At 37.1% G+C, this 16,611-nt stretch overlaps 1 protein-coding gene across 1 annotated transcript; it reads right to left on the bottom strand.

Moving 5' to 3' along the window:
- Positions 1–3,581: 3,581 nt before the first annotated feature.
- Positions 3,582–8,216, bottom strand: cmtm8b (CKLF-like MARVEL transmembrane domain containing 8b). The gene is made up of 5 exons (XM_079626632.1): positions 7,991–8,216; positions 6,067–6,240; positions 5,858–5,977; positions 5,010–5,628; positions 3,582–3,619 (listed from the first exon to the last, which is right to left on the bottom strand). The coding sequence occupies exons 1-4, from the start codon at positions 8,144–8,146 to the stop codon at positions 5,542–5,544; spliced, it is 537 nt and encodes a 178-aa protein (XP_079482758.1). The 5' UTR covers positions 8,147–8,216; the 3' UTR covers positions 3,582–3,619; positions 5,010–5,541.
- Between the last annotated feature and the right edge of the window lie 8,395 nt (positions 8,217–16,611).

Genomic DNA, 16,611 nt, shown 5'->3' with positions numbered 1-16,611 from the left:
GACGTTACTGCCGATAATGAACTCATCCTTCTGTCCAGGTACTACTAAGGTTGGTACGATGAACTTGAACCCGTAGACTTGAATTACCAGGTCATACGCGCATTTAGGCTGAGTAGTAAGACCACCACAGCCCACCAGGACCACATCATTTATTTTCTACTTTCATATGCCTTTTATGTATAGACTTTATTGTTTACCTGTGACCCAGACTTTCAATCAAACTTTACAAATTCATGTAAAAAATATTGCTGTCAAAATGAATGCATTAAATGCATTATTATGATATTTTAAAGTTTCCTAATGTTGTTTTGAAGTCTCCTACAACAGGTTTGCATGCATCAAAGGGAAAAAAAACTGTTACATTTTCTCATAACATACATTTGCACATCGCCACATTTTCAATGATTCTCAAACGACTTGCTAAATGAATCAATCTCTCTAAATCCCTCCTTTCCGCGAGCTACTCTGCTCTGATTGGCCAGACAGCTCAGTCTGTTGTGATTGGTTTACCGTGTACAGCACGCGGCGAAAACAAAAACTGAACTCCCTTTGCAAGAACAACGACAGCTCTGCATGTCCTGAGGCTTCCTCAACAACGTCGATTTGACCATATCAATCCGAGCGCAAGTCCGATGATGAAACACTAGAAGAACTAACGTTAGTTATTCAACCCGAACCTCCATCGCAAGGACGACTCGAGCAGGACGTTTCAGTGATTCAATACTCAGTGTTGCAATTCGTGCACCATCAGCATTAACAAGTGCATGTCCATCAACTGATTATTTTACTTGTAGGCTACTCATTTATTTACTGAGTATGTTTCTAATATATTGCGGTGAACACTTGGAAACTGTATCAATAACAGAGCATGTATGCAATGTGCATTAGCCGAGCTCTAGCGTGAATGACTGATATAACCTAAACATTGGTAAAACAAATCTGGCTCCATGCTTAATATTTCCTCAAAGTAGTGAGAAGAACGACAGACAATCTGCATTAATAGACAAAGTTTTATGTAATAGTGGCCCACAGCTGATTAGAAGAAGTATTTCACTTAGACAGTGATAACATGAGTTAGCAGGAGACCTACACAATGTAAAACTCAAAACTAGTATTTTGAACACTGTCTTTCAAGAGCAAGCGGTTTGCGAATCTTGCATTGAACTCCGAGATTTGAGAAGCAGTCGTCAGTAAAATAAAGGTAACAGGAAAAGTTTAGGATTATACTGCTGTAGTATCATGGTAAAGATTCATTTTAACCACAGATTCTTCACATGCTCGTCCTTGAGCAGTGAAGACAAAAATAAGTCTTTACCGTCAGATTGTAGAGCACATTGTCTCTTTGACATGATGCTGTGGAATCACAGGAAGCTCCCGGTTTGAGGTTTAAGTTTCCCTGGTGTCTGTGCGCGCAATAAGTGGGTGTCTTGACGTCACGACGAAACGGCTTATGACTCGTTTGACAAACATTTCATAGAGTTGACTCTTACTTTTGAAAGACAATAACTTTATATACGGTGCACTTTCAAATGTAAAACTTTGCAGAATGTTTTCATTCACTTAGAGCTATGTTACACACTACATGAAAGGTCATTTTCAAAAGTCCATAATAGGACTTTATGCATCACTTTAATGCATGCGATTAAAAGTTTAATGCAATTAACGCAGAATCCGTTTTTTTCCCCGTATATGATCACGCTCTTATTCATGCAAATGCTTTTAAACTATTCAAGCATGACAAGGCACAAAAGAGAACACAATTCAGTATTGGCCAAGGGGGTAATCCATCCGCCGGAAACTGAAGCCTCCCCGGGAGCCGCCATTGTAGCAGAACTTCACCTGCTGTTAGCATTCCATTGACTCCCATTCATTTTTGCGTCACTTTGACAGCGAATAACTTTACATCTGAGGCGTTTAAAGACTCCATTTGTCCATTATTTATTTCTAAAGAAACTCGACAATGTATAAAAGGCTCCGTTACCTTGTACCTTACGTTTTGGCCCCGTAGAAGCTGTTTTTGTAAAAATAGGCTAACGATTGCGTCATAGCCACGCAACTCTCTGTCGCACTGTAGAGAAATTACCGTATAGACCGGCGGAGAAGCTCACGGCCAATCGGGGGGACGTGGAGGCATAAAGTCGATAAAGTCAAGACAGAAGCCCATAGAGAGTGATAAAGTTGCTCCTGCTGCTGCTCATGGACAGCTAATACTCACGCTCTCCGTCTCTGCGAGATTCGGAAGGGAATGATTCAGATTTCTTTCGGCACAGCAACTAGAAGACGTTCACGTTGCTCACGTCACCAAGCTCAGTTTGAGCCTGCGCAGTATGCCTGGCGATCAGGAAGTGAGTGCTTCAAATGGGCTTCACTTTTCTCCGTGGAAATCTATGGGGTCGCTGTGTCCATCTTATATACTGTCTATGGTATTGGCACGTGTCTGTGAATCTCCTGTCTGTGTGACCCACACATGACTTGTGCGCACAGAAAGCCCCTTCAGACAGCGCCGGCCGCACTTGAGTTCTCTTTCGCACTTGAATGGACAAAAACACAAAATTATGCCAAAATGCCAGTTTTGTCGAGTATTCCCGTAAGCACAGTCTCAAATGAGTTTAATAAAGTCTTAAACAGTCTCTCCCCTGTGAAGGCCTCATCGACACGACAGCCAGTGGCACAGATCCTCAACAAACCCGTCTCTATACCGACGTGAAGAATCCAATCTTCAACCAGATGGAACTGGAAAAATATTTTGAATGTTCTGATCCAATCTGACTTCTGACCTGTAATGCAGTCCTAATCATAATCAAACACCATTTTTTTGTTGGCCCCTGCCGACTGAGCCTGGTTTCTCCCAAGTTTTTTTTCCCCTCCATTCTGTCACCAGATGGTGTTTGGGTTCCTATCTACTGTCGCCTCTGGCTTGCTTATCTGGGGACACTTAATATTCAACAATATGATCTGCCTGCATTGACACACATATATGAGAACTGACCTGAGCTGGACGATGACATCACTGTTTTCTCCAGAGCTGCTGTATAGATAAATGAACTCAATTAAGAACTTTTTGCAACAGAAATTAAACAACACTGAACTTACTTAAGATCCACAATGAAACAAATTTCTTCTAGATTCTGCTGTGCAGCCAAAACAAATTATTATTTGTTTATATGCATTATTTTTCTGTTATCACTGTAAACTTTAAAGCTGATTTGAACAATCTGTATTGTAAAAAGGCTATATAAATAAAGGCGACTTGACTTGACTGAAATGGGATGCAGATCCGCGTCATGTGTGGCAGGTGTTAAAGTGACAGCAGCCTAATAAACCTGCTACAGTCTGCCATTCATTTTAATCAAAGAACAAAAAACAAATCACCCACTGCTCTTAATTGAATAACTTTTGTAGCTTTAATAAAAATGTATCTATATTTTAATCTAAATTATGCAGTGAAGACTAAGTCATCTAAATTATAATTGTAACTAAATTGTTCGAATTGCTGTTTTTTTACTTCTTAGATTAAGAAGTAACCGACAAAAGTGTGCTTAAATCAAAATAATTTATGCCATACTCTGCATTGATTCATACCACATTTCAATAAATAGAATACAATATACAGAATATACTTACAGTTTTTCTCAGTCGCTTTGGTGCATTTTTCACATCATCCCTAACATGTGCAAAATAATAAGTGCATTTCTCAGAACAATTTGTACAAACTGCAATATACAAGAGATATGTTTCTAAAGCTAGTCAGTCACTAAAAATCTTTAGTACATCTCTCAAACGTAAATATTCATGCCAATGATCATGTCAGTGTCATCAGAATGATAAGTCATTGAGTCATTGTTCACGAACAAGGTCTTCAAAATGTTTAGGCATGTTGTCAATGTAACTGTGTACTTTGACAGTATTTCCTGATGTAAACTTGGTCTACAGTTTGGATGACAGTTACTGTATTGAAAATGCACAAGGCAGCACTTCTATGGCATATCAATTTCAACAGTACTATTTACATATTACTGTATGTGGGTTATTGACTGAAAGACTGGACAGGATTTTGTTTTTCACAGCTTTTACTAGTGCTACTTTATGAAAGAAAAAAACAAAATAATTTACAGTAAGAAAAAGACAAGGGGCACAAAGAAAAAAAAAACTAAATTAGAAAGAAACACAGGAAACACCCCCTTTGCCCACATCACTGTTCTAGTGCTGTATCTACACATCCAGACGTTCCTGTCTGTCGGCCCACATGTTCTCATCCACATCACACCGGATATTCCCTTCCAATGCAACGTAGAAAAGAACCTCCATGCTGAAAAGAACTCCTCAATTGGGTTAAGGAATGGTGAATAAGGTGGGATGAATTCTATGAGCATCCTCAGGTGGGTCACACATCATTGCCTTATGATGTTTGATCGATGGAAACTCACATTATCACAAATGACCACATACTTTGGCAAATCCTCTCTAAACAGACCCCTCTCATCATCAGGGATGACAGCCCTGTAGAGAGTCTCTAAAAAGTTGAGGAGATGCTGGGTGTTGTATGGCCCTATAAGGGGGATATGGGTTAGGACACCATGCTCCGAAATAGCAGCACACATGGTGATTTCCAACTCCATTATACGCTATATCCCAGAACACACAGTTGAATTTGTTTTGTGTAAATGTGTAATATGCTTGACACTTTATGACAAATAGTTCAACAATTTTGCATGTAATGGCTTATGCAAGGAACTAATGCCTAGATGTTTTGAGGGGTAAGACTATTCAACAGAGAACCATCTGCTATATTTTGATCAACATGACATGAGCAATTGAAAATGTGGAAAAAAGGTGACACTTGTACATTATCAATTGCAATATATACAAAAGCAATAGCAATTTGTTCAAAGGAATAAGAAATTGCTTTAATGATGTGCACAAGTGACTAGATGATTTGGAATTTGTACAAGTAGTATCAAGAATTGCACTTTTGACCTAAGAAATGCACCAAAGCAACTGATAAAAACTGTAAAGTGTGTAATAGGCAGAATGGGGAAAACCCACATACTTTACAGTAAAGAACCTAAATCATGTGGACTTTGTTCAGGAGGGAAAAATAATTGTAAAAGCAATTCATTTATGATATCAAACATATATTTAATACAGAAATACAGCTTTTTAGATATATACACAATAATAATTATACGACAATGCATAAATGTCCTGAAATGTACAGAATGTTGGGTTAAAGCAAGAAATTTGGTTGGGTTGAAAAAACGTTCCTTGAAGAAGAATATTCAATATTTTTTTAAAGCAACTTTTTAGTGACTTCAGTCTTGCTAAACAAAAAGCAAAATAAAAATGTGTGCATCTTTAGCTACACATTGTTACACTGTGTGTGTGTGTGTGTGTGTGTGTGTGTGTGTGTGTGTGTGTGTGTGTGTGTGTGTGTGTGTGTGTGTGTGTGTGTGTGTGTGTGTGTGTGTGTGTGTGTGTGTGTGAGATTCTTTAAATTTGCATAAATTGTACCTCAGGGATAGTTTAAAAAAAAAATTCTGCTTATATATCTTCACATTTTGATCTCCAAGATTTGTAATTCACAACTGTATTTCCTGCATAACACGCCATAGCTAGTGAGGCAAATATCTGAAAAGGAAAAAGAGCACAGGATTTTGTCATTCAAATGAGTTCAAATAATTCATGTAATTATGAAACACACGTACAAAACTCAGTACAGTAATGTCAACAAATGATTTCAGTCCAATAAAAAGAATCAGTTGTGGATGGAAAGACATTGCTGCACGGGTGCTATGTTTTGTTGTTCATAAGGAAACAAGAGTATTGCTAAACTAATAAGAGAAGTTGCTTGTCATACCGTTGATGCCACCCAGCTGATGAAGTAGTAGCGCCCCCTAATGGCCACATTGGAAGATACAGCACTAATCACAGCTGCTGTCAGGTACAATACAGAGGCGCTGCCATTAAAACATATTCCCTGTGAATTAAGAAGCCTTCGGTTTAATGAAAGTTTGGTTTAAAAAAAAACAAAAAAAACATTAAATTGTGTAATTCTAATTTACTCACCATCATTTTCCATGGGATCTGGGGAATCCTGGTGTGGGCCATGGTCAGGTAAAAGAGGAAGAGAATGACAGTAAACACCCAGCAAAAGACTGACACAAACATTACCCACCCCAGTGCAGGAACATGGAGGTACTCCGTCCCACCAATCAGAGTCCACACCAGAAGCCCAAACACCTGAGATTGAAGATGGAGCACAGACTTATAGGACTGAAACAGCACTGTGAAACACAATAAAATTGATCTAAAAACCATCTATAAGAAAGCAGATAACAGTATGACGGTTTCTACGGCAACATTGCGGGTTCAAATCTGAGGGAATGCGTTTCATAGATTCATTGATTCGCTGAAAAAATGTATAACTTTAATGCATGGATAAAAGCCTCTGCCAAATGCATGAGTTTAAATCACCAACTCATATTTTAGAACCTGAAAAAAACTTTTGGATTTAGCTGTAAAAACATTACATTTTGAGAATAAAACAAATAAAAACAATGACAATTATGTTCTCTAAGCAGCAGGACAGGGCCTTTCCAACACCCCTTTTTAACACCATGTTATTCTCCAGAGATCTCCCACCCTCCCTTCCTGTTATATACAGCCAAAGAATTTCTCACTGTGCATGATATTACAGGAAAAAATATTTTGGGTTTAGAAGACGGAGCTGGCTGTAGATTACGGCAGGAAAGGGAATGATTGAATTTGACTCATGAGCATGTGGTGGAAGGAAGAAGAACAATACAAGCCGAAAGGAAGAGTTTGTTTCCCAACTGTTTTGGTCGGTCCTCTTCCTCTCTTTCTATAGTGAGTAAGCATCTTTATAACCAACACAAAGTCTTACATTTCGTTGTTCCTATTCACTACATACTGTATGGTTGCAAGCAATCCCTTGTGAAAAAATAAGTGTTTAATTGCATTGAATGTACAATTGTGGTCTACTGCAAATCTTTAAAGTGCATTTAAAAACTGCACTTGTGGAAAATATCATTTTAATTACATAAAAGGCGACTGAAGTGCACTTAAAGAGAGCACACTTTCATTACTATCTTTCTTAACACACCTAAGTATACTTAATAAAGTGCACTTTGTAATGTAAAACTAAACATTTTACCTTAAAGTACACAAATCATTAAAGATTTGTGTACTTTAAGGTACATCAAGTTTTAATAAACTTGCTTTAAAGAAGTACACTTATTATGATGCGTTGACTAAACAAAGATTATAATTTAACTGTGGTGTGCAACTCAAAATTACATGTAAAGTTAATATATTTTAAATATACTAAATTGCAACTTCATCATTACAAATGTGTAATTACAAATATATGTAAATACATGACATTCCAGTTTCAAGAGAAATTACATTAATTGTCAGTACATTTGGCAGTACACTTTTACCATATTTCAGACACAATAAAAATAATTAACAAATTACATATAAAGTCCTACTTACTCTTAAGTTCAGCTAATTGCATTTGATTCTGCAGTCTAAACTATAAATGTAATAGGCTATAGGCAACATTTTAATATAATTACAGTTTGCACTCAAATACAGGCCTGTTATTTTAAAGTAGGCTAGCCTATATTATTTCTGAAATAAGTGCTCTATTTAAAATGATTTTAAAGTGTGTGTTTCACAAGTGATGTATAAGTTATAAAAGATTGTAGCATAGAAATCAAAGATTTCAAATCATGACCAGTTTCACTTTTACTATAAAGATGCAGTGATGCTCCTCTTGGAAATGGAAAGTAAAAGGTATTCTTCTAAATAGTTACTTGCCTAATCTAGATTTCTTACATTCTAATTCATATTACTGTAATATGTTTCATCAAGTGACTTAAAATAGGCTATTAGCTATAGGATAAACCTATCTAAATAACTTTAGATTTAATGAACTATTGAGGTAGCACATTCACGGCATACTTACGATTTCTCCAGCCATAAACATGCCACAGGCAGAACGAATAAAGTTCCCATCATAAGCCAACTTGGAGTGTGACAAGCCTAAACTCTCTATATTTGAGCTTTTACTTGTTCTGTCAGTTCTGCTGCTGTCGATGCGGGACTCGGAGTCGACCTCCATTCTAACGGAATTACAATACAAACTCCCAGAATGAGCAACGAAATGATCCTCCCTACTCCCAGAAGAAAAAAAGCATAGCCTACTATGGTGAAGGTATGTCCATTCGTGAAAGAATTGTTCTTTTGAGTCGGATCTTTTAATCGGTTGAACCGGTTTAAAAATCATTCTGAACAATTCGTTCATTAACGGACAGGACCGGTTCTCGAGCCAATACAATTTCACTAACCTCACGTCTCTTGGATAGGAGATTATAACTCCTAGGCTATATAACTCAACAACACGATCTCATGAAAGTGGGTATCTATAGCCTACCACGAATGTTATTTCTCGTGCCATTTATACGTCAAAAATGTTTTTTTTTGTTTTTTTTGTTTTTTTTTCGCCATAAAGTGCGTATCATATGCACGCGAAAACTGCGTAGTCTATGCACGCAAAAACTATTTTTGGCGGATAGGCTAAATGGCACGATAAATAACATTCGTGGTATAGATAGGCATTTTAATGAGATCGGGGTGAAAATAAAACAGTCTCAGTAATGAACCGAAAACAGAGAGAGGAGAGATAGAAACCAATTCTACACGCTTTGGTTAGCCTACCTGCACTCGTTCAAGCTGCGATGCAGGTATAGGCCTACCCTTTTATTTATTTGGCAAACTACGATTTTTGAAGGTTTGGTGTAATTTTTTTGTAATATATTTACTTATTTAGGCTATTTATTGGTAAATATTAACTTCAACCAGCACTCTTTTTGCTCTTTTTGTTCTAACACACGTGTTTTAAGTAATTAATTTGTAACCGACTTAAAAGAGTGATTTATTCACAAATTGCTGTGGAATATTATTAAATCTAAATTACGCCATATTCCCTTTACAACAAAAATAATTGGCTCAAAGGCTGCAATAAACAGTAACTAAAATGTGATTATACCTTTTTTTGGGACGTTTAAATAGTGTTTTCACACTTGGTCTTTTTTAGGGGTTTGAGTTCTGTTCTTTTAAAGAGGACCCATGTGTGAAAACGCCATTCGGATGCCACAGCTAGAACCACATTGGCTAAATATTGCTTTCACTATTGGAAAGTTATATATTCCAGTTTGGCATTTTGGCAATTGTTTTTGGTGGAAGAGAAGCCAACGCCATGACAAGAAGACTTAACCTGACATCCTGATCATATCATCTGTGATTTTAAATAAGGCAAATGAGACCGCAAAACATTTTTATTTGTAAAAACTAGCACAAATTACCTGAATTATTCAAATAGTTCAGTTAGACCTATGTCACAAGAGGGCAGCAAATCCAAAGAAAATGCTTGTCAAACTAGTACTGAGAGCTTCAGCTGCATTATCGTCTCAATGTCCATCAGGCTATTTTGCAGAAAATGCCAAATTTTCAGTAATACATTTTTTTGACTATTGGCCTACAATTCATTGTTTTATTTGTGCTATCTTGATTTCGCACACTATTTTTGTCTCATTCCTAGAATAGTACAATATTATTTAATCTAAAGAGCAACATTAACAAATCTATGGTACATCAAATTCAAATCATATGGGGAGCAACCAGTCAAATGTCTATTTTCTGTTATAATGTATATATAACACAGTCGCCATAAACCTATTATTTGATGGCTGGTAGACCTCATCCTTTCTGCCAGCTCTCTACATCAAAGGTTTGCTTTCACTTTGTTGATCTGATTTTTTATTTATGACTAAACAAACCTGAAAATGCCATGAAAGCATCTGGCCCAGCTGTGTTGCTGTACCCGACTAATACAGTTTGTTACAGGCAATATCAATGAACGGGATCTAGCTATTGAATTAAAATATTTTATTTGAGACTCAGAATACAGCTATTGTTAATACTCTGAACAGAAAACAGCACATACAGTATTACGAAAAGAAAAGAAGAGAAAAGAAAAGAGAATCAGATGGAATTGATTAAATAAATAAAAAATGATTCAATATTTGATTAGAAATAAAATCAGTTGATCAATCCATAATCCACTTAATTTATTGCTATATTAAATCCAGTTTTATGTATTATTATATGTGATATTTTAATCCAAATCTATAGTTTTAGTTCTTGAAATTGCCAATACTCGAGGAAAATAATGGCAAAATAAGATGTCCATTGCCCTGCACCCTGCGTGTGGCCTGTTCGTCTCAGTAACCTCTAATTATGAATTGTTGTTCACAGCGGTTGCCATGTAGTCTGTTGTAAAGGTTATGCTTCCGATAAATGCACAGTTCCACAGAATGTAATTAAGTCATCTCAGGAGGAGACGTGCTGTGAGACTCTGGCTGGGGTAATGCTTCAGTGGCAGCCATGTTTAAGACGCATGAGTTTTTTTCAACAGTCTTACAGAAATGAAATGAAAGTCTAGCTATTGTAAATGTAATGAAATAAACAGGCCACACATGATTATAAAATAAATATTACCTAATACCTATTCATTAAATTACATTGTATTTTTGTGGGTAACACTTTATTTTACAGTGTCCTTGTTACACATTACTACATCTAGTTACTATAGTTATTACTATAAATTGTCCATAATTACATGTAAACCAAACCCTAATCCTAACCCTAACCCTATAGTAAGGGCATAGTTAATACACAATTATACTGTAACGGACACTTTAAAATAAAGTTAAACCTTTTTTAAATGTAATTATATTACAATATATTTACAAAAATTAGACAGCAGACAGCATTAAATTCATTTTTTTTTTAGCTGTCTTAATTTGAGAGTCTAGGGCTAGTTCATGTTTGTCTCATGTTCTGTATTCTGAGACAGCCTCCATGAGAGTAGCAAGGTTAAAAGTTGAATGTCACATACTTTTGCTTTGTACTTTAATTGTAGCTAATGGCAAAGTCAGGATGTGCGCATACAGAAGAGATCATTAATTGATCATTCTCATGTAATTCGGGTTATCATTATCAGAATATAGTAAATATGCTCTCCTCAAATTGAAAGAAAATGCACAACATTGAGAATTGGATGTGCATTATTGTTTTGTAAAAAAAAATATGATTAATTAAGATGAGGAAACGAACACATAATTATATTTATGAAATGTTTTTCATCTTTTTTTAAAAATGTACTAACCATATTTAAACGAATGATGATATTTGTGCTTGTTCAAAGTTAATATTTAGTAACGATGGAAATGTTGGTGATAATAACAACAAAAAGTCTTTTATTAAAGTTATTGTATTATTGATAGTCAGAGGCACTGGGAGGGCTGATTGTTCTTTCTCTTTTTTTTAAAGAAGAAAGTCTTCAGCTTTGTCTGTGAATACTTCAGGGATTGTATAATGATAAATAAGCCTCATAATGCAGGGATTGTTGCTGAGATAATAACCGAGACAGTCAATAGGACTCCTTAAATCAACAGAACTGTCTTAACCTTTGGGATTTGTTTATATTACAAAAGTACAGTAGTCAATACTAAACCCTGATGCTGAACCCGTGCATCACCCTCTAATTACCAGATCTGTGGAGTCTCTGCGTATTAAAAAGATCTAGATCAGATTATGATCTCCTAAGCCTTTAAAAAGATGAGTAGGTTCTGGGAGTTTCTCAGCATAAATGCACATCAGAGAGCGAGAGATGGATAATCTCATTCACAATCAAACACAGTCAGATTTGGTTGTAGCCTAGGCTATCTATATATATATAACATACTCCATATATATATATATATATATATACATACAGTATATTTATGTACTAGACCCAATCATGATGACATACTAGACTCACATCCAAACAAGCTCAAAACAATCAGATATTCTATTTGATGGTGTTCTATCACGGGAACTCACTACAACGTCCATTTCAGTGCCCATTCACTTTGAGTTTTATCCCTTAATTCCAAGTCAAAGGGCTGTGCTTTCGCCATTGAGCCAGGGTCAAGAAGGGTCAAAGGTTAAAAGGGGGGCTGTGATAGTCGTGACACCGTTGCGATCCAATATGAGAATGCAAGCTCTCTGCAACTTTCGCTAACAATTGCAACACCATCAACAAATTTAAAGTAGAACTTTTTTTCAAAAGAGTCTCGGGAAAAGAAAGCCCTTCATCAAGAATTGATGGGGTAAAAGCAGCTAAGTGTCCTTTAATGCTCAGTCTCTCCATTACCTCAAACCTAATGATGACTCCTGAGGATGGTCACATTCAAGATGGAGTCCTAGAAGTAGATGAAAATCAGATCTCTCCTTTTGCACTTTTCAGCCATGAAAATGGTTATCGTGCCACTGTAACATCCTTGAAGCGAAATTGAAAAAGGAAATTAAACCGGCTGAATTATCTTTTTTTCAAATCATGAATGAAGGGTCTTTCATGGTCTCTGGAGCAAGAAGGGAGTGTGTTTGAAGGAAGAGGGGGGATGGTGGGTCTGCATTAAGACATTCTCATCCCTGATGAATCTCCCTGCTTCCCTTTTATTTCCTTTCCTCTTCACCCAGGCTCCAATGCGGTGGTAAGCCGCTCGGAGAATCATTGAAAGGGTGAACGAGGAGCCAACACCGAAGGGATTAATTATTTCGGTGTCTAGGACCGGGCCGGATTTACCAAACCACTCAGAGACACAGGCAAATCCCCTCACCTCTGTACGAGAACAACATACATGCAAACATTTCAATCCGAGTCCAAAAGAGGAGCAGAGGACCATGGGAACAGACACTGTGATATGCCCATGGTTAGTTTACATCTGCTCAGCCTTGGAACTGCCGGATATAATCAATGCTTCCATTCGTATGAAGAGCAAAAAGAGTAAAGAAATCCATTCTGACCACAAACTGACCATGAAAAGACAGGTGATCTGAGACTTATAGTTCAATCAAAGTGTCTCTAACCTGTTCAGGCAAACAAAAGAATCCATGTCTGACTCCTGGTCACCCATATTTGCAAAGCTCTTTCTACTCAGCTTGAAAAGAACTTAGCAGTTGTGAAGAACCATTATAGCAGAGATCAACTTTATTTCTATAAAGTCAATTAAATACAGATATCTGTAAATAGAATGTCATAAATACAACACAACAGAGCTGGTGTTAGCGCATACGTGTTTGCTGAACATCTAATCTGCTTTTATCTAGTAAATAACTGCATTTTATTCTGTGGCGTAAATGAGAACCATTTCATTATCTTTTATTTATAGATATATTTTTAGATGAAATACCAAAAACAGTCAGACTGCCTTTCAATAAAACAATAAAATAAAGAAATAAATAATTTACATTTAAATGCTATATTACAAAATTAGTATTATTAATTACCAATTTATGTGTTATTAATTATTATTTTGTAATAAAAAAATAAATAAAATGGTGGAATTATGGCACACAAATTTATTTAGCTAAAACAGTCAATTCACAGAGAACATAAAACATAGATTCATCCATTTTATGTATAATTATTTTCATGGTACAAATAAAACTTTTTTGTGTGTGTGGAATCTCTCTGATTTGAGTGTCAGTGATGTGCCTGTGTAGAAGTCAGGGCCCTCGGCTGGGGCCCATTTCACAGTGCTAATGTATTTCACCCAGCTCAGTATGATCCACATCGCCGCAGGTAATCCATGTCAGCTGCCTCATTTATACTGGCCTGATACTGGGGACCTTCTCAGAACGTTACAATCACGCTGGAAAACCACTGTCAGGTCAAACCACTTTCAATAACATGCCAAAGCTACATTATAACTCCACACTGATTTGACTTTATCTGTTCATTGATTGACTGCAGTATTACTGAATTGTTTTGACAAAATCCAGGTGTTTATTGGGGAAAAGGATGCTTCATAAATGTATTTATCATTTTAAACAAACACTGGAGCAGTTTGCAGCCCTACCGTCAAATATGAGTACATGAGAATGAACATGAAATATTGAAGTGAAGTTTTGATTGACAACATTCGTTATATATTATTCACGCACAGTGTTATTAAAACATTCTGCAAGATATTTTTGTGCGCACAGGTGTTAAATATATCTCATGGTTTTGTATGGTGTTCATATGCCTAATAATGCCTAGTAATTATAGATTCATATATGTTTTTGACACTGCCCTCTGCGCAACCCCTGCCCTGCTGAGCGTTCAGAGCTCAAATCTATTCTACTAAATGACTCCTTGCTGCCAGAACAACGCACACACACACACACACACACACACACACACACACACACACACACACACACACACACACACACACACACACACACACACACACACACACACACACACACACACACATACTTTCCGCCCTCCTCCGCAGTCACTTGTCAGCTAAACCAGATGTCGCCTCATAATTGGCTGATGTGGGCACCCACAAAGGCGAAGACATTATTACACGCACACACAGCAGACGCCGTTGCACCCCACCCCACATCCCAGAATCTTCTTCCCTACCCAAACCCAAACAAGCTTCCTACGCCACAATAAATAAAAACCGTCTCACACCGGCAATTATTTAAGCCCGTATCGCTGCCAAACATCACCGTGAGAGAGCGATAATCGAGCCGGATTCGGTTCAATCTGAGCAAAAACAAAGCTGGGGCGAGGAAATAAAAATGGCGGAGGTGGTTGTGGGAAACGGGGAGCAGGTCTGGTCCGTGGTTGCATTGGTGGATTTCTCCCTGACACACGGAGAGCATATCTAATCAGCATTCCTAAAACCGAGGCGGGGTGAGAAAATAGATCCCAGTCTTAGTACGGCGGGCCCCCTGCTGTGCTACCTGTCAAAGCCAATATTTCCCCTTCAGCTCCCCACAACAAGACCACATTTACCTCCTTTCATATAGTACCCATCGTTCCTCCCAACAAACTCAAGCACCTGCTTAATATGTTTGCCAGTTGTAATAGGATACAAGTTTATCTTGATTTCTCTTCATTTTGATTTGGTTGTGAAATAGAGGATGACCTCAGCTTACTGTTGATGTGGACATTTTGGATAGATTGGTCTATGGGTCTTAGTTTCTAGCATGCGGTATGATCCCTGAATTTGGCGAAAACAAAAGCCGGAGAGGGATATTCCAGAATGTGGCGAAAGGTTAGATTCGCACACCTACATAGAAACGCGCGAGCGGCAGAGAGAGAGAGAGGTGGCTAAATTTCATTATGTTTTGGCAGGATATTCCTATAACTTACTGGGGATACATTCTCTCTGTGTTATGCAGCGAGAAAAATCATTTGCATTTTTTTTTCCGCAAGTGTGAAGTATCAAAGGCGGGCCCCTGCTGAGCAGCGAATAGACAGAGCTGGCAGAGGCATGAATTTTTCAGCAGCTTTCGCCCTCCCTTTCTCTCTCTTTCTCTCTTTTCCTGTCGGTTCAGTCGATACGCTGCGTGGACGAGAAGCCCTGGCTGCATGCGAACTAGCCGAGCTGCATCCCCGGAATTCCTCCAGCTTCGTGAACTGGTACCTGAATACCAAATTGAAAGTAGATGTGTAAATGCAATTCTTGTGAGTGTTTCTTTACTTCCTCGGAAGTGATTATCCATGGCAGCAGATGTGATAAATCTGGAAATGTTTACCTCTCTCCCACCGCTGGGGACACACAGTATTTGCCAGTTTGTTTCAGTCGTTCACATTAATTAGGCTTCGGTTTCAGTCAAATCCCACCCTTAAGAAGAGGGTGAAGGAAATGTTTTGACTCCTGTAGAACAGACTTGAGCTTAGCTGTAGATTTTTAATCGAGGGGGATCTGAGGATGTGGCCGTGTTCTACATCTCAATACAAGCGCAGACGGAGGAGCTAAATTAGGATGCAAAAGAAAAAGAAAAACGCGATCCAACTTTGTTTTAATGATTAATATTATCTCGCCCGTGAAATGAATGTTGTTTACGTTGTCACTTCAAACGTTGCCAGTGTTAGCATAAGGGGTTTTATATTTGAATGTGTGTTAAGAGTCCTAACAACAAAGCTTATATATTAAAAGTCCTGGGGGGAAAAAATCTAAACTAAATAAACCTAGTATTATTCATATTTATTTAACGAATTAACCAAGATTCAAAAATAAATTAATTTATACAAATTAAAAATAATAATAGTAATAATAATACATAGTATTATTGTTGTTGTCGTTGTTGTTATTATTATCTAAAAAAAAATCTAATACAACGTCCACTCATAAATATGAGCAAATACATGCCTAAAGCATTGACATTTTTAAGTTTAAATACATATCAAATTATTATTCTTGACATCTCATCAACACTCAAAAATATGAGCAACTGTGCCTAATACTTCTCAAAGTAATACTTCTCAAAGTAACTTGTTCACAAAGTCAAAGTCATTAATGTATTAATGACCTAACAATCAACAAAACATTTGTTACAGTATTTATTAATCTTTGTTAATGGTAGTTCATAAAAATCCAGTGTTATCAAATGTTAGTTCACAGTGCATTAACTAATGTTAACAAATACAACATTTGATTTTAATGTAATGTTGAAATTAATATTAAGAGT

The sequence above is a fragment of the Phoxinus phoxinus genome, assembly GCF_949152265.1.
Source record: "Phoxinus phoxinus genome assembly, chromosome: 10".
NCBI classification, from domain to species: domain Eukaryota; kingdom Metazoa; phylum Chordata; class Actinopteri; order Cypriniformes; family Leuciscidae; genus Phoxinus; species Phoxinus phoxinus.
This window is presented reverse-complemented; position numbering and strand designations above follow the sequence as displayed.